General features: G+C 55.6%; 1 protein-coding gene across 1 annotated transcript; it reads left to right on the top strand.

The window, feature by feature from the left end:
• Positions 1 to 5,605: 5,605 nt before the first annotated feature.
• On the top strand, positions 5,606 to 17,104 carry LOC119097944 (integrator complex subunit 2-like). The gene is given in 23 exon segments (XM_037220885.1): positions 5,606 to 6,076; positions 6,602 to 6,737; positions 7,105 to 7,321; positions 8,196 to 8,326; positions 8,765 to 8,938; positions 9,497 to 9,669; positions 10,251 to 10,448; positions 10,769 to 10,952; positions 11,398 to 11,546; positions 11,961 to 12,060; positions 12,478 to 12,651; positions 12,853 to 12,916; positions 13,759 to 13,780; positions 14,010 to 14,112; positions 14,159 to 14,205; positions 14,696 to 14,808; positions 14,811 to 14,923; positions 15,397 to 15,610; positions 16,174 to 16,217; positions 16,219 to 16,255; positions 16,338 to 16,515; positions 16,856 to 16,905; positions 17,058 to 17,104. Coding segments are annotated over 23 exon segments (2,955 nt in total). The 5' UTR covers positions 5,606 to 5,789.
• The last annotated feature ends 1,401 nt before the right edge of the window (positions 17,105 to 18,505 follow it).

The raw sequence follows: 18,505 nt of genomic DNA, 5'->3' as shown, positions 1-18,505 counted from the left end.
ACCCCGAAATCCTGGGCAATCCAACGTCAAATGTTTTGCAGTAGACACAACACATGCAATTACCCACTTCTCAATGCAACATTTATATTCGTCTAGATATGCCGTAATTACCCAAACACACATTTGCACCGATTGCTATAGTTTTTAGCACTGTGCAAAAAAATTTATTTATCGTGCTCATCCTAAGACGCATGAAACGTATGCCACCGGAGGTGCACTGAAATGTAGAGGAACTCGCTGTGCGTCAGCTGAGTGACACGTGACTGCCATAAATCGCAAAAATTTAGAATAAATTGCCCTGATATTACATAGACATGTCAAAACTCATTCCACTCTCCCCTACCCATAAGATACCATTTGACATTTAAGTAATAGTATATTAATCGTGATGTGTTTAGGTACCTAGTGTGCCAAATGCTCTGATAATTTTGCTTTTCAAATTTCTTGCAACCAGTATTTCTTGCTGACATATGCACTGGGAATGAGGCTAGAGGAGCGTGGGAGGGGGGGGGGGGGAGGAGCTCAAGTTAACATTGGGGGCCTCAGCCCTCCCCCCAAAATATAAAGTGATGCCACTGTAAGGACTGCTTTCTTAGCAGTCATAGGGAGTACGGTTCGTAATGTATTGTGATTTGGATGGCCATGAGCTTTTCAGATTTAGCCCGGACCTTTTGCTCGGAGGCATTTCTTGGATGAGCAACCGCGTTAAAAGGTGCTTGCTTGGTGAACTCGGACCCGATCGCTCACATTTGGGTCAGCGGCGGAAGTTTGCCACGAAAGCTCAAGGGGAGTCCACATTTGTATGGGGTTTTGAGCTGAAATAGCCATCTTGGAGATTATTCGGTGCAGTTCACAGCCATACCCTTCTTAAGACCTAAAACACTAGTCTTTTTAGCTACAAGCCGATAAAGATGTCCCAACTATTTCAAGGTTATCCAAGCATGCATAACATCATAGTGACGTCATTCAAGTTGTGCCGACCCATATGCGGCGTTGCGGCGTTCAATGCCAGTGAGAATATTATCGTCGAACAGTTCATACCTGGCATCCGTAAGCACGGCTTCCAAAAAGGGAACCTCAATTAGTTCTCAATCAATGTTCAGCAGGCTTTGCAAGTTTCAGTTTTGTGGTACATGAGATAAGAAATTGGGCATAATTGCTAGTTAATATGCAAATGAGACTTAATGTCTGGCACTCCATTCTCATTTAAGTATATTACCAATGGTTATAAGTGAGCTTATTTTATCGTATGTGATACATACTTCAATGCTTCAAATATGGAGCCTTTCATTTACATGGAATGTTCCACATTTGCAGACAATGAGTTGAGCAACAGATATGATGTAAAAACCTGAGTTGTAATCATTGGTGTACTTCGAAGAACAAAAGACTGCTCTGTGGAGAAAAAATTCATTTGCAGGAAATACATCTTCAACATGTCATCGTTTGGTCACGTCATGGAACGTTTTTATGACATCAGAGCCGCTGCTAGAGTGGGACGTCAGGTTGCCACTGCAGCGGACGGGCTGACTCACTTGGAGCACTTCAACTCAGCGAGAGGTGCCCTGTTAATTGATGCGTTTGTACTGAATGACGCCGCCCACTGGTGGAGCCCCGTCCGCTCTTACACATACCCCGCAAAGGGTTCATTGTGCCGGCACAGCCTCGGCCGGATAGGTCCCCACTTCCCAGGTACATGGAGTCCTGCCCTACCACTATTCATTTTTCTCCATCACATAGCTCTGAAATGGCCACGATTGACCGAAAGGGCTCTGATCAGAATGGCCAAATAACCAAATCGCGTTTTTGTGCGTGGTGTGGTGCGTGATAAGTGGCGCGATATAGTCTGCACAGGCTCGCGTGCGCCTGGACCAGAAGCGAGATAGTTTCAGGCATTAAAAGGGGTACCTGTAAGCTGTACAAAATTATTTGTAAAATGCTTAGCCTAGATCCTAACTCCATCAAGCGTGGAACAGCCTTTTTTAATTTCTTCTAGATCCAATGTCAGCGTTTATCTCAGGGAAACCATCGTTCAGAGGGGAGTCATCAACTTGTGAGACATTCCATTATCCGTAACCTGTGCTAACATTTTATCCGATTTAGCACTCGCGTGCACCTTGACAAACGCAACTAAAAATTGTGTAACTACCATGTTATAGTATATATTTTTATATCCGACCGGCGTTGCCACTAAACTACCATTTGCATTTCGACGTGGTTGTTGTTGAATTGCATGATATAACTATCGGTAAACTGAGCGATTCATTAAAAAAAAATTAGGCAACGAGCCATAATTTTTATGAAAATACCTCCTTTGGTCAATTGCGCCACGAGAACACCTAACCTGACGTTTGACACTACGTTAAAGGGCATGGTGTTTTTCATTATTGGTACGGGGTTTCGAACTGAAATAATTATTTTAAAGACTATTCGGCATAGCTCAAAGCCTGTCCTTTTTTTAGACCTAAAACATCTTTGTTTCTGGGCTATACGCCCGCGACGATGCGCAGACATTTCGTGCAGACTGTTTTAAAGGTCATTCAGGTATACATGACATCACAGCAACTGCTTTTCAAATCCTGACGTTCTATTGGCCATGCGGCAATCAAAGCCAAAAATTATAACTGTCGATTCGCTTATATTTGGCAATCGTGAGCACGATTTCCAGATATAATTGGCTCTTAATCGATGACATGCAAGGCACGATGGCATGACCTAGCAATGATTCATTGAGGGGCATGTTTACTACACAGAAAAATTGTGTTGTATTGAGCAGCCTCTTCAGCTTAAAAGTGTGACGATAGCTACAAGCAGCTTATGTTTCATATGTAATGCTTGACTCGAAATTTCATTTGTGAAACATCTCCTTTAACACTTTTTTGAAGGCAGTAACCAAAATAAAATCTTGGAATCAGAACAAGGGGTGTCCTGTTTAAAACCCATGGGGGAGGCTGAACCGACGAGGTTGACCTAACTTAGCCCCAAACCCTGTTGAGGAATTTCGGTCGTTTTGGCAAGTGTTATAAGAATATCAATTCCTTTCCAAACTGCTTGCTGAGGAGGAATATCGTTCATTGTCCAGGCGTGAATGCAGTTCACAGAAAAACAACTTTTGACTAATTCGAGCCCTTGTGATCAACGAAAATAGGTGTGGCTCTCGGGTCATTGAAGGTGGTCCGATGCACAAAAAACAGCTTGAAGTGGAACAGCGTGGCTTGATATGTAATTTCGGGCTCACCGCCACGATGTATCTGTTTGTATGAGTAATACTAAACTTGCGCGACATTCTTAACAAACATGGCGACAACTGGAACAACAGTGTAGGTAAAGGCAAGTGACTGAATCAGTCTCCAGGGGTCATTACAAAATAGCATGACCAGTGCTTTGACACGAGTTGAAAGTTGATTTTCTTATTATATAGTGTATAATAATATCATATAGATTAATTAATATTAGCAGGAGAAACTTGAAGCTTGGTGTTCCGGGATCATGACTCGGCAAGTCTCATGTTAGTCCTGTCCGGCAATGTACTTAAGCACGTCCTGATAGCTCAGCTGACTAAAGCGCCTGCCTTAATATCCGCAGACCTGTGACGGACGGACTTCGAGTCGTTTTAGGCGTTTGCTTTTTGTTCCGACTGGGATAGCTTGTGGCCGGTGGTAGCGGCAGCATTGATGTTCTGTTAGGGGAATGCTCCTCAGTTGGACATATTGAAGAATATGGGCTTCAAACTGTAATAGCCATCGCGAAGATCATTCGGTGTGAGCCTGTACAATTCTCATCAGATATGATGAAAGAAGCTTTGTTATAAGTATTGGTATACTTTTAAGTGCACAATACTGCTCTAGAGAACACAGTTTATCTGTTTCGTTAATAGGGTATTCAATACGTCATTGTTTGAACACGTCATCATACGTAATAGAGCATTGATTGAGGGCCAATTAAAGGCGTTACGTCTAGAGACCGTGCTCACGAATGCCAGGTATGAACGGCTTGAAAAGCATATTTGTCTTGCCCTTGATTGTCGCATGGCTTATGGAATGTCGGGATTTGGATGACTTTATCATGGCGTCGTTGACGTCTGGGAGCCTTGAAATAGTCTCCCCGAAAAGTATGCACAGCTTCGCGGGCATGTGGCTCAGACACTAAAGGGGCGGCACTGTGGCCTTAGGAAGGGTGGCACTGTGAACTGCACCGAATGATCTTCAACATGACTCATTCCAGAACAAAACCCCATACAAATTTTGACCACTCCCTTGGAGGAGGGCTCCTTGAATCAGTGCAAGAAGATATTGGTTCCACTCGAATATCTTTAAGCAAGCATCGGATAAGATGAGATAGGCCTACCTGTAGCGTTTGGTATACTTTTTAGGGAGAAAAAGTTGCTCAAGACAGCTCATTTTATCTGTTAGGTAAATCAGCTCATACAAGCGTTATCATTTGATTAGGCTATTATATCTTGCACAACACTAATTGTTAAGTGACAGCTGTTATATCTGGTAATCGTGCTCACGAACGCCAGATATGAACGACTCGACGATTATGTTTTTCTTTGCTATAACCGTTGCATGGCCAAAGGCGCAGTAGGATTTGAATGACGTTATTTTGGCGTCATCGATGCTTGCGTGACCTTGAAATAGTCTCCCCGAAATAGCTTGCACATTTTCGCTGGTGTGTAGATGAAAAGCTCGCGCGGGTATATGTCTCAAGAGGGGTAGCGCTGTGAACTGCACCGAATGATCTGCAATATGGTGATTTCAGCTCAAACCAGATACAAATGTGATGCATTGCCCTAAAGGGAGTGTTTCACATTTTTATGGGGTTTTTAATTGAAATAGCCACATCGAATACCTTTCGGTGTTGTTTACAATCCTGCCCTTGTTAATGCCTTAGTGTTTGAGCTACACGCCGGCGGAGATGGGCAAATGTATATCAGGGAGAGTATTTCAAAGCCACCATGGCATTCATGGGGTCATAAAAACGTTGTTCATATCACCATTTCTGTGAGCCATTTGGTGATCAAGGCCAAGAAAAAAAATTATTGTCGAGGCGTTCATATCTGGCGTTCAGGAGTGCGATTTCCTGATATAACGGCTGTCAAATGGCTTTCAATCAATGTTGTGCAAGCTACGATGATCTGATCAAATCATAGCGCATTGAGCAGCATATTCACTAATCAGAGAATGATGATGTCTAGAGCAGTTTTTCCACTAAAAAAGGCATGCCAATAGTCATAAGTGAGCTTGTTTCACGAAATCTAAGTCTTGCCTTACTATCTTCACATGTGAAGTAACCCATTTTAACGTCAAAGGACAGACTAAACTATGCCGGGCATCGTTACTTATGCAACAAATACTTAATATTCTTTAAATGGCAAATCATTTAAGTGTTTTACTTGGCTGTATTTTGTTGCAGAGCTACACACTTGCAACAAATGCATCCCACTTAGCAATGACGGGGCTGATAAGTGGGTGTGCACACTGAAGTAAGGCTGTATATTAGGTCCCAAAAGATATGACGTCATTTGTTTTGACATTAGTCGCGCTTTGATACATATACGGTGTCGGTTTGAGATTCAGGGTGATTCCATCGCGCCGCGCCGGCGTTTATTGTTATGCTCTACGCATGTATTTCATACTTAAACATAAACGTAAAAGCGTCGTCATGACTCCACTGATCGTGGAAAAATTTGCAAGCTGCATTTCTGAAGTTTAGCTGCTGAGGACATCCAGCAAAGCACTGCCAAGCCGAGGGCCGTGTATTCGCGGTTTCACACTCAAGATATAAAGATGTCCTCAGCACTTTTACCAGTTAGTCCCAAAGTTTTTGAGGCAATGGAGAGTGTTAATGTTGCTGCACTGGCAGAGTGCTCTGAAGCAGAGATCCGCCCATTGCTGCCATGCTTGGTTCGGATGAGCCTGATAGCACCACTGGATCAATCCAATGAGTGCATGGAGAAAAGGAAAATAATCTTACGCATCTTGTCTGGCATAGAAGTTGTCAATTCTCTGGTTGCACTTCTATCAGTAAGCTTCCCACAGCTTGAAGCAGATGTCAAAAAAGAGCAACAGCTTAGGTAAGCCTGCATGCATGAAGTTAAACCATCTGTGGTGTTTCCATCATATGGTTTAGAAACTGGCCTCAAAAGATGAAATGTCTTTTAAACTCTGCTCAAAGCATTCCATCAATGTATGAGGGTTTTCTTCTTTCAAGTGGTACACCAGCATCTGTGTGTGTCAAGTGTTTAACTAGGAACATTGAGGAACTAATCTGCTCAATTTCAGAATGGCTAGTCTGGTCAGTGACATTTTAATTTTGATCCTATGGCATGATAAGGAATATTCAAAAATCGGGAGATAGAAGTAATGATTTTGGACAGCAAGTCATGTTCGGCCTCGTGAATTTGTTCATGGTCACAATGTCTATGTGATATGTGCCTAGTGTAAAGTGTAGTGTATGCTCCACATTAGTATATGCACTTGTTGACACCTCAATGTATATGATGGTGGCATTGATTTGGAGCTCATCACATGAATATGTTATTACGAGATTTTAGGTGTCCGAGCTATTTTTACATGTTTTTGTGTGGTTGCTCTCATAGGTCAAAGATGGGAGCCACAACAGACAGTGTGCTGTTGTCATCAGCTCAGGATGCAGGGGCACCAGATTTTGAGAGAAGTGAACCCATCCAAAAGCTGAAGTTGGTGCTTGCCACTCTTATTCTTGTCATGGCCCAGGTAAGGAAGTAATATCATATGCTGAACATGATATGCATGTGTATTTTACCATATAACACATCAAGAAATATTTGTGCATCTGTTTTATCAGAATTGTGTAGATGCCAACCACTATTAGCATACAATGGGTGAAAGAAGTTTTGACAAATATTTTTAAGGGGATCCATGCAGCACCATTAGCATGGTGACATTTGAGGCAATCCATGACTGCACATCCCCCCCATCTCTCCTGTAGCTAAACCCATGAAACCAGCATCCATCTACAATCCAACAAAGCCAATGTAATCCTCACCACATTTTGTGTGACACCAGCCTGCCAGGTGTGTGATCTGACACAAGCTGATCGGGCATGACCTGGCCGCCGCAGGCCCGTGACGTGCGCCAGGAATTCAGCGTGCAGCCGTCAGAGCTGCTGGACAACACCGTGCACCTGGAGGACGCGGCCGACATCCTGAGCATCGCGCTGGCCGAGCTGCCGCAGCTGCTGCCGCCGGCCGACGTCAGCGAGGGCCTGCTGCGTCTGCGGCACGGCGCCACCCTCATCTGCCGCCTAGTGGCCAACATGCCAGACGCCTTCCACGAGGGTGTGTGACGGCGGCGAGGTCGGCTGCGCCGCGCCGCGCCCCGGCCGGGCTCGGCCCAGTTCCGTACGGATACGGTTTGTTTCGCTTCTGTCCCTCCACTGCTGGTGGTACGGCTGGGGCACTGCTTCCGCGATCTCAAGGGTAGGGCGGACGGTGGGCATCGCTGTCAGCTTGCGAGTGTTTGCACTGCGTTTGAATGTCGTCAGTGATGATTTGCTCGCCTCTGCCACTCAAGGATTTGATTCACATCTGATGATGACACATCTTCACACATGACGTGTTCACCGACCAGGTGGGTGAGGCCAGGTATCGCGTGACGCTGGGACTCCTCCCACCCGCGAATGCCATAGTGCGCCCCTCTGGCGAGAGGGTCGCTAGTATGTATCTTACGGATGTGTGTCATGGACAAGTCGTATTAAATCTACGATGGCTAGTTACGCCAATGAGAAGCGCGTCAAGATGCCTCATATTATATATCATACTTATCATGAAATGTGAGCACTGCGGGACTCACCAAGTCATGAAACCTACATCGCCCACCGGTGATACTAAGACAGCTTTTAAAAGCCAACAGCGGGCTGCATCTAGTGTCTGCGGTTGGCGGTCCGTGCCATGCGCATGCCGTGCCTTACATGCGTGGGCTGTAAGTGGCATTGTGTGTGCCTTAGAGCATTGCCAACTCGCGCTTGCCATCCACACATTGTCAGCTGTGGCAACAGGCGTCAAATGACTGCATGTGCTGCGTGCTGGCCTCCTACCCCACCCAGTGAGAGCTAGGCGCCATGTGCACTCTGCTGACCCTCCACCCCTCTGTCACCCAGTATGTGTCATGGTGTGCACCCTCTGGCTGACCCGGCGCCCCTCTGCCTTGCAGTGTGCACGTCGCTGGTGACGAGCGGGGACCGGCTTGACGAAGACTCCCCCGGCGGCGCGGCGCGCATCACAGCGCTCCGCCAGCTCTGCCAGATGAACCCGCGCCAGGTGCTCGCCGTCCGCGCCGTCTGCGTGAGTGCCACTGAGGAGGGCAGGCGAGCGGAGGGTGCCAGTGTGCCATGTCGTGCGAACTGGTGCGCCGCTGGACAGAAGGGTAGGGTGGGATCAGGGCACTACCTTGATGCTTGGTATTGTGGCGCTGAGGAACGCCAGGTTTCCAGAATGTGTGTCACGTGGTGCGGTTAGTTTGGAAAGTTATGTTTTTCGATGGGGTTTGTTGACTTATCGGCTACTCCTGGGAAACAACCAGAGCCTTCCAGAGGCGGATCTTCTTCCGGTGCGTAATACCCTCTACCTGACCGACCACTGGTCACCTGCGGTTGGACCCGGTCAGCAGGCTTTGGACGCGAGCTGCGTGCGCGCCTGCGCGCCGCAGTGCGCCACATTGTGGCCGCGTGCCCGGTCCGCGGGCGGCCGGCGCGCCTCACCCCGCCGCCTGTGCCGCCGCAGATGGAGACGTGCCGCATGCCGAGCCTGGCGGTGAGTCTGTCGCTGGAGCAGGCGCGCCGCACCGCCGACACCGGCGACGCCGGTGACCTGGTGGCCTTCGTCTCCGGCATCCTGCTCGGCAACAACCAGCACGTGCGCTCCTGGTTCCAGGCGCTCGTCAGGAACGGGCAGAAGGTGTGGCCGGGGCCGGATTAGGCGGGCTGGGGGGCGGCGGCGCTGTCGGGTACTGCAGGCTGACGGATCAGGCGGCGCGGCGCGGGTTCAGCCGTGGTGGCACCCTCGGGTGTGCTGTTGTCTAGTGTGGGTTGCGGAGGTGGCGTCAGTTGTGGAGGCAACCCTCTGATCTTGTTTGGGGATGCGGCGCTGCGTCAGAGGCGTCCGTAGATGCGAAGTGACTCTGATCTGAGAATGTAGAGTTGTCTTCTCTTCAGCTGGCCTCTGCTTGAATGAGGCTATAGTGTGCAGATGGGCCGCCTACTTACGACTTGTTACGACTTGTCTATGTGCCTAATGTAATCAGGTGTCATCCGATCTCGTGTCACTCTGCCTACTCGCCAGCCGAGGGACCTGACATGACGATTAAGCCTGTTGTGCATGTCAGTCCTAACGCTGCGATCCGGACGGGTGCCCACCTACTGACTGACCTCTGACCGCGCTGCCTGACCTCTGACCGCGCTGTCTGACCTCTGGCCCCGCGCTGCCTGACCTCTGACCCCGCGTTGTCTGCTCCAGCGGAAGGGCACGCTGGTGTCGTCCACGCTGCAGTCGCTCCGGGACCGGTTGCTGGAGCGCCTGCAGAACACCCTGCTAATGGCCATGAACCAGCGGCTGCCGGACTCGGGCGTGGTGGACGCCGCCGCATCCGTCCGGCTTTACTGCGCCCTGCGTGGACTCGCCGGACTCAAGTAGGCCACTGCGGCTAGTGCGCTGCCCTCCGGCTCGAGGATTGTCAGTGGGAGACGGAGCTTAGACTCTGTGACTGCCTTTCCAGTGTTCGTTGCGACACTGACGCGTGCGTGCGTGTCGTGTCGGACATGACTTCGTGCTGCTGGGACGGGTGCAAGGGAGGCGTAACGGGCCTCCACATCCCAACTGAAGCTGCCAGTAGTGCTCGCTGTCCGGCCACGCTGCGTGCTGACCGTCTCCCTGGCGAGGCCCGCGGTCCTGTGAAGTCTTTCGCATGGGGTTGGCCGGAGTTTTCTACGGACTGTACGTGGGATAGCCCTGCGCGCTCGGTTAGCCGCGTGAACACGCTGTTAGCTTTACGGCGTGACACGCACGTGTTTGCGATATCTATGTTCAGTTCGCGCAGTCCGGTACAGTCCAACGCGTTATCTGTCCCGTGGTATGACAGTGGTCCTGTCTTCGTGAGTCAGTTGCTCCGTTCGGCCCCGAGACTACACCCTCGCCGCCCCCCTCAATGGGCGCCCTGCGCTCTTCGCCGCCGCCCTGCCGCCCTGTGACGGCGCCCCGGGGCGGTCGGCAGGTTTACGGAGGAGGAGATGCGCCTGCTGGTGCAGCTGCTGACCTCGCAGCCGCCGCCGTCGCCGGCTGGCGTGCGGTTCGTGGCGCTCTCGCTCTGCGCGCTGATCGGCTGCCCCAGCCTGCTGATGCACGCTGAGCACGAGCGGCGCGCCGTCGGCTGGCTCCGTTGGCTCGCGACGCAGGAGGCCTACTTCGAGCGGTGAGCCGGAGCCGGAGCCGGGCGGGTCGGCCTCCCGACTGACGCCCCGGGAGCTGTGGTTATCTGGCGGTTGGAGGTCCCCTGTCGTACCAGACGGTGTCCAGTGTCACGCTTATCCAGGTTCGCATCAGAGACATGGAGACCCACTGTATGAAGGGTCGGCCGACGTGTGGTACCGTAACGAGTTCCTCCCTTCTTTTGCCCGACATTTGTATTAGTTTGTCGTCACCCCTCTCCTCGTGCCACGTTATTGCCCGGTGATGTCGTGTGACACCGCCTTTGTTCTGAGTCTCGTTGACACGGTGCACGTGGCGGCCCAGGTCGAGCGGCGAGTCGGCCTCATTCGGCGAGACCCTGCTGCTCTTCGCCATCCACTTCCACGCCGGCAACCTCACTGCCATCATCGAGCTCGTCAACAACACGCTCGGCATGAAGATGAACATCCGCCAAAGTAACCTGAACCGCATTAAACATATCTTCACACATGACGTGTTCACCGACCAGGTGGGTGAGACCAGGCATCGCCTGATGCCGGGTCTCCTATCACTCGAGAATGCCACATTGCGCCCTTCTGGCGAGAGGGTCGCTAGTATGTATCTTACGGATGTGTGTCATGGACAAGTCGTATTAAATCTACGATGGCTAGTTACGCCGATAAGAAGCGCGTCAAGATGCCTCAGATTATATCATACTTATCATAAAATGTGAGCACTGCGGGACTCACCAAGTCATGAAACCTACATCGCCCACCGGTGATACCAAGACAGCTCTTAAAAGCCAACAGCGGGCTGCATCTAGTGTCTGCGGTTGGCGGTCCGCTCCATGCGCATGCATGCGCCTGCAGCGCATGGAACGGTCCTTAAGTTGGAAAGTTCGCCTGGAGAGTTTGCTGAGCTTCTTGCGCGACGCCCATTGTAGGCTGCAACGTCATGACTGACGTCATCTGCAGGTGGTGACGTCACACGCGGTGAAGGTGAAGGTGACCCCGTCGCTAAGTGCTGACATCCCGGGAACGTTGCCCGTGCACTGCGTGTACCAGCTGCTGAAGACGCGCGCCTTCACCAAGCACAAGGTGCCGATCAACGACTGGATCTTCAGGTCAGAGCCGCTTGCTGGTCCGATGGCCGGTCGCAGGTTCGGTGAAGTCCTGTTGCGGACTTCGCGAAGAAGGCACAAATGTGAGACAAGGGCGACATGCACACAAATCCGATTGACATCTAAATGCAAGAGGAAATTGGCTGCTTTTGCCTCAGTTTTACTGCTTCCACGATGTGACAGGCTCGTGCTTTTTTACCACCTTGACGTGCACGACATATTTGTTTGAAAGCCAACACCCTCAGTGATATTGGTAGCATCTTGACATGCAAGATGACGAAAATGTTGATGAATTTGTCCGCTCCTAAGACGGCCTCATGTTATGTTGTCAATCCGCTTATATATTACATTTAAAGCACGATACGATATAAATAATCAATGTGCCTGCCTCGTGGTCTGACCGCGATGTGTTTCCAGACAAATCTGCCAGAGTAAGACGCCTCTGCACCCCGTCCTCCCATCTCTGATCGACCTTTACGTCAAGTCCATGTTGGACACAACCCAAAGGCCTCAGCAGGTAAAGACCTCGTCCGCGGATTTTTTTTTAGATCGCCTGTCGAATTTTCAAAATCTTTGAAAAAGTTTTGATGCAAGCTCTCAGGTGAATGCACCCTCGGCATTTGGAAAAGTTTTCATCCGCACAAAACCTCCGTTTCCAGATCTGGAAGTGCGCACTATCATTTCCCGCGCGACTGCTTGCTTTGCGAGGATAGGTCGCGCAGTAATTCATGTTTATGGATGGTAGCGAAACAGCACTAGCATATGATGATCACAAACCTAACAGCGGATGTCTGCAAGTAGGTATGCAAGTGGGCAGGGGTCATCAGCTACGAATTTGTTCGTGAGCCGCGCTTGTGCCCGCACTGTGTCGATGGGCGCGTGAGCCGCGTGGCTGGACGCCTCCCGTGACCGCCGGCCGCCGCCGCCGCCGCAGCAGGAGCACACGAACCAGCCGATCGCCGAGGAGCAGATCGCCTCCGTGTTCAGCGTCTCCTGCTTCCCGTCGGCGGACGGCGCGCCGGCCGCCGGCTGGCTGGTGGAGCCAGCCACCGCGCAGCTGCTGCTGCTCTACTACCTGCTGCGTCACGACGAGCGGCGGCTGGCGGCGGTGCGGGCCGCTGGCGGCGCAGGGCCGCGCGCCGGCCGCCTACCGCGGCGCGCTCGTCTGGCAGCTGCCGGTGCTGTACCTGCTGCGGCTGGCCGAGCGGCGCCAGGCGCAGTACGCCCGGCCTTTTCTCGCCGCTGCTGGGTCTGCTCAACGAGCCACAGTCCACAGCTGTGTCTGGTCACACACTGGATCACCGCACAGCCCGACGAGCTGGAGGGCGCCGCCGCCGAGTGCGCGCCCCCCTCCGCCGCGCAGATCGAGGAAGGTGAGGCCCCGGCCCAGCCGGGCTCACCCGCGCACCTCGTGCCGCGGTGGATTCAGAGGTCGTGCCCCCGCTGATGACTCGTGCCGGTGATGGAGCACGCAGGGACCCACAGGCTAGCCCACTTGCTCGTGACGTTCTTTCCCGTTATGTTTTAACACTCCACGGGTGGGGTCCTCTCTCAGCGATTAAAGGACAGTGTCATGATAGTATGGTCAGGTTGCAGTGTTTTTCTTTGTAGAAAGCTTCGGCAAAACAGGCTTTCTTAAGCGCATGAATGATGTTTTTTTCGTAATGTGTAGCTTGTGAATTCTAAGCAGGCAAGAACCTTGGATGCAATAATGTTACGGGGTTTAAACGACTTGATTCGATTGAACGATTTGAAATGACGACTAGACGTACAGGTTTGGCTCTCCGCCACGTAGAATTGACTCGAATGCAAATGACTCCCTGATTGTATCACTGCTATTTCTCAAATCGACCCTCAAGCATCTCCGTGTGTGTGTGTAGGGAGGGGGGGGGGGGGTACTGCATGATTGCAAACATCGTACGCGGTTGGTGGCCTCATGTAGCTGATCGTACCATAGGTACAAAATTTCTGCCTTGTGCTGAACTCTGCGTCACCAGCTAGCGCTGCGCGCCGCCAAGCCGCGTGGGGCGAGACGCGCCGCACCCTCGGCTCCCTGCCTGGCTGCGTACGCTGCTGCGTCCAGTGGCCGTCCGCCTCTAGGTGTTCGCCGGACGTACCTGGATCGACCCCGTCCGCGTTCCTGCCCGGACCGTGCGGCCTGCGGGTATGGGGCGATGGCCTGGCCGTGCTTGACTCGCTCCGCTCCCGCCGACAGCTCTCAGCGGCCTGCCGGACACGTCTGCCGCCGCCGGTCGGCTGCTGCCGCGCCTGCTGCAGCTGCCCGGCCACCAGCTGTGGCAGCTGGCGGGCGCGCTCGTTGCCGCGCGCCAGCTGCCTGCTGCGGCCGGGCGTGTCGCGCCAGCTGCAGCAGCACTTCCGACAGCTGTGGGCGCGCCTCAGCCTGGTGTTCCCGCACCGGCTATGGGCGATGACGGTGACGGCGCTGCGGCCAGTCGACACGGAGCCGGTGCCGCCGCGCCCGCTCACCGGCGACGACCTCACCCAGGACCCGCTGCACGTGCTGCGCTGCCACCCGGCCGTGCTGCGCGCGCCGCCGCTGCTCGAGGTCGTGCTCGAGCTGCTCAACGTCTACCTGGCGGCGGTCGCGCGCGCAGCTCAAGCGCCACCTGCTGGACCACCCGTCACCTGTGCCGCCGCAGCCGTACGTACCGCCGGCCGTTACCCGCGGCAGGCGGCCTTAGGGCTCTGCGTGATGTGCCCTTGACTGTGCACTTCTTGATTGTGTTTTAGAGCTGGCCTGGTGACGTATCGTCCGCAGGTAGGCGTAGGCTGTGGAGATGTGCCCGGTCCACTGGTGTGAGGCTGTGGTTTCTGATGTCCTTTTGATATAAGCTGCTCAGCACCTCGTGCTTTGCACTGTGGTTGTTGAGTTTTTTCATCTCATGGTTGATGTGAGAAGGCAAGTTTTTGGGTTATGCTGGACAACGGACAGCAGGCGCCTACGCATGCGATGTTCATCGTCCACCCCGGTCATGGCAAGAGATCAATTTTTCTGGGGTGGTGAATGTCTAGGAAAGCCTCGTCCCCCAATACGTCAGTCATGTCCCGGCACGTACCGCCGGGTGTCGGTGGCTGCCGGTCCGCGCTCGCGCCGCTACCCCCGCCAAACCGCGGCCCGCCGCCGGTTGCAGGGGCATGCCGACGGACGCCGAGCGCGAGGAGCTGCGCAGCGCCCTGGTGCTGGCGCAGGACTCGGCCGCCATCCAGCTGCTGATCGAGGTGTGCCAGGAGACGGAGCAGGGACCCGCGCGGCGCCCGGCGGCCGCGAGCTGCTGCAGGAGGTGCGCTGTCTCGTCTGCACCTACCTCCACCAGGCCTTCATCGACAACCCCATGCTGGCCAAGCTCGTGCACTTTCAGGTGAGCGGACGCGCCAGCACGGCAAGGCAAGACTCGCCAGGTGCGGAGAGCGCCGACTGTTGCCTGCCGCGCTTCGCGTCCTGGTCGCGAGTTATGGCCCGTTGCTTTGGCGCCTCGTCTGGTCGGTGTGTCCTAGTACGGCACGAACTGGAACAGCTGATGCCGATCTCCCGAAGCAATCGTATCACATTTCACGCGAGTCTGCGGTCACGTGCGGCGGACGGGAGAAGCGTGCATAGGTAATGGTTTTGTCGCACGGTTGTCTCTGATTTTCCTTCGTGTCGGGGCTCACGCCACTTGCCTGCCAGACCTACTGTGCGTGCATGTGGCTATGTCTGCACTACAGTCGCCGTATTGCACCACCCGCTCTCGTGTCTTGCCGTTCTGTGCGCAGGCTTCAGGCTTGATACCCTCTCGCTCTTCGAGACCCGTGCGCATTGTCTGTAACGGCTCCTCTTCCTCCCCCGTGACAGGGGTACCCGGCCGAGGTGCTGCCCGTGCTGGTCGCTGGCGTGCCATCCATGCACATCTGCCTGGACTTCATCCCCGAGCTGCTGGCCCAGCCCGACCTGGACAAGCAGATCTTCGCTGCCGATCTGACCTCACAGCTGGCGGCGCAGTTCCCGATCCCGCGCTGCTACAGCACCGGCCGGCTGGTTATCAGCACTCTGACCACCCTGCTCAGCGGTGAGTTAACACCGTGACCACACTACCGAGAGGTAAGTCATCAGCACCCTGATCACCCTGCTCAGCGGTAAGTCAACACCATTCTTAGTGGTGAGTCAACACCCTGACCACCCTGTTCAGCAGTGAGTCATGAGTACCCTGACCACCCCCGCTCAGCAGTGAGTCAATACTCTGGCCGTCCTGTTCAGCAGTGAAGTCAACACCCTGACCACCCTGCTCAACGTTGAGTTAACACCCTAACAACCCTGCTCACAGCAGCCTAATCAGGATCCGTCGTCATTTCTGGATGCGTGAGGCGGACGCGGTACTCGGTGGTTATCATTCGTCGACAGGGATAATCGCGGCGTAATACGAGCCGTGGAAGCTCGGCAGGTCCGCTGCAGCCGCGGGACGGCCCACCTGTCGGGGAACGCGGCGCGCGCTGCCGAGAGTGCGGCCTGCTCCTGTCGGCCGGCCGTCCGGGTCCGCTGTCTGCGTGTGCGTGTGCGTGTGCATGACTGGCTCGGCGCCCGCCCGTGCCCGGCAGTGCTGGCCGTGGACGGAGCGGCCGCGCGCCTTCCTGCCGACGCTGCCGGCGCTGGTGCGGCTGGTGCGCGCCTTCCCGCCGCTTGGCGCGCGACGTCACGTCGCTGCTGCTGCAGCTGGGCCAGGTGAGCGCCAGCCACGCGGCGCTCGGGCGGCTCCAGCCACGACCTGGTCATCCGGCACGACAGCCGCAAGGCCGAAGAGCGGACGGCGGCGGCCGTCCAGCTGCGACACGCGCTGCCCGCCAACGAGCTGCTGGGCATCGAGCTGCGGCGCGCCTTCGAGGCCGTCTGCGAGGCGGTCACGCTGGACGGCCGCGTCTACCGTGACGGCAGCAAGGCGGCCGACGAGCAGGCGCTGCAGGAGCAGGCCATGATCTCGTGAGCTGTCGGCCGCGCAGGGACATCAGCCGGTGCTGTGGCGGACCGCGGCCTGCGGACGCAGAGGCTATCTTCTTGGACCGTGAGGTGTGCAGTGCCATTGGTCGGTGTTCTGAGGGTCAGGGGGCCTGTCCGAGCAGATGCCGGTCCCATGAAGCGTGAGCCCACAGTGACAGCAGCTAGGCAGACCCGCGGCGGTCAGGGTCCACGAGAACACGGACTAGTCCCGTGAACAAGCGTTGTACACGGACACCGCAGACTTCCGTGTCTGCTGGCACCACCAGCACTGTCCAGCTCGGCAGATCGCTCAGGGGCTGTCAGCCTTCGCCCGGGTCCGCAGAGCTGAGTACCGTGACGGCCCGGCGCAGGCCGGGCCCACCGCCGACCGGGGTAAGTCCGCCTGCCTCGCCGAAGACGACCTGAACGCGACCGCTGAAACCGCACGCTGGGAGTTGACCTGATTGACTTTGACGATGTGAGCTGACCTGTTTGGCCTTAACCGGGTGTATGAGTGGTCTGACCCAGCGCCAGACGTGCGCCAGGAGGCGCCAGTGGGCCGGCCGTCTGCATCAGCGCCGACCTGTCGTGACGACCATCTGCCTGCTGACGGCATCGCGGCGGCGGTGGCGGCCGCTCGTGATGGTCGGGCTTAGCCGCTGTCCGTCGTTGCGTCCTCCGCTGTCTGACGGTGTCGCGGCGGCGGCGGCTGCTTGTGATGGTCGTGCTGACCGCTGTCCGTCGTGCGTCGCCGCTGTCTGAACGGTGTCCGCGGGCGGCGGCGGCTGCTCGTGATGGTCGTGCTGACCGCTGTCCGTCGTGCGTCGCCGCTGTCTGACGGTGTCGCGGCGGCGGCGGCGCTCGTGATGGTCGTGCTGACCGCTGTCCGTCGTGCGTCGCCGCTGTCTGACGGTGTCGCGGCGGCGGCGGCCGCTCGTGATGGTCGTGCTGACCGCTGTCCGTCGTGCGTCGCCGCTGTCTGACGGTGTCGCGGCGGCGGCGGCCGCTCGTGATGGTCGTGCTGACCGCTGTCCGTCGTGCGTCGCCGCTGTCTGACGGTGTCGCGGCGGCGGCGGCCGCTCGTGATGGTCGTGCTGGCCGCTGTCCGTCGTGCGTCGCCGCTGTCTGACGGTGTCGCGGCGGCGGCGGCCGCTCGTGATGGTCGTGCCGACCGCTGTCCGTCGTGCGTCGCCGCTGTCTGACGGTGTCGCGGCGGCGGCGGCCGCTCGTGATGGTCGTGCCGACCGCTGTCCGTCGTGCGTCGCCGCTGTCTGACGGTGTCGCGGCGGCGGCGGCCGCTCGTGATGGTCGTGCCGACCGCTGTCCGTCGTGCGTCGCCTGTCTGACGGTGTCGCGGCGGCGGTGGCTGCTCGTGATGGTCGTGCTGACCGCTGTCCGTCGTGCGTCGCCCGGGTGTCTGACGGTGTTGTCGAGGGGCGGCGGCCGCTAGTGATGGTCGTGCTGACGCTGTCCGTCGTGCGTCGCCGCTGTCTGACGGTTTTGTCGCGGCGGCGGCGGCCGCTCGTGATGGTCGTGCTGACCGTGTCCGTCGTGCGTCGCCGCTGTCTGACGGTGTCGCGGCGGCGGCGGCCGCTCGTGATGGTCGTGTGCTGACCGCTGTCCGTCGTGCGTCGCCGCTGTCTGACGGTGTCGCGGCGGCGGCGGCGCTCGTGATGGTCGTGCTGACCGCTGTCCGTCGTGCGTGCCGCTGTCTGACGGTGTCGCGGCGGCGGCGGCCGCTCGTGATGGTCGTGCTGACCGCTGTCCGTCGTGCGTCGCCGCTGTCTGACGGTGTCGCGGCGGCGGCGGCCGCTCGTGATGGTCGTGCTGACCGCTGTCCGTCGTGCGTCGCCGCTGTCTGACGGTTGTCGCGGCGGCGGCGGTGCTCGTGATGGTCGTGCTGACCGCTGTCCGTCGTGCGTCGCCGCTGTCTGACGGTGTCGCGGCGGCGGCGGGCGCCGTGATGGTCGTGCTGACCGCTGTCCGTCGTGCA

The sequence above is a fragment of the Pollicipes pollicipes genome, unplaced genomic scaffold (assembly GCF_011947565.3).
Source record: "Pollicipes pollicipes isolate AB1234 unplaced genomic scaffold, Ppol_2.1 Scaffold_4740;HRSCAF=5597_pilon_pilon_pilon, whole genome shotgun sequence".
Classification (NCBI taxonomy): domain Eukaryota; kingdom Metazoa; phylum Arthropoda; class Thecostraca; order Pollicipedomorpha; family Pollicipedidae; genus Pollicipes; species Pollicipes pollicipes.
This window is presented reverse-complemented; position numbering and strand designations above follow the sequence as displayed.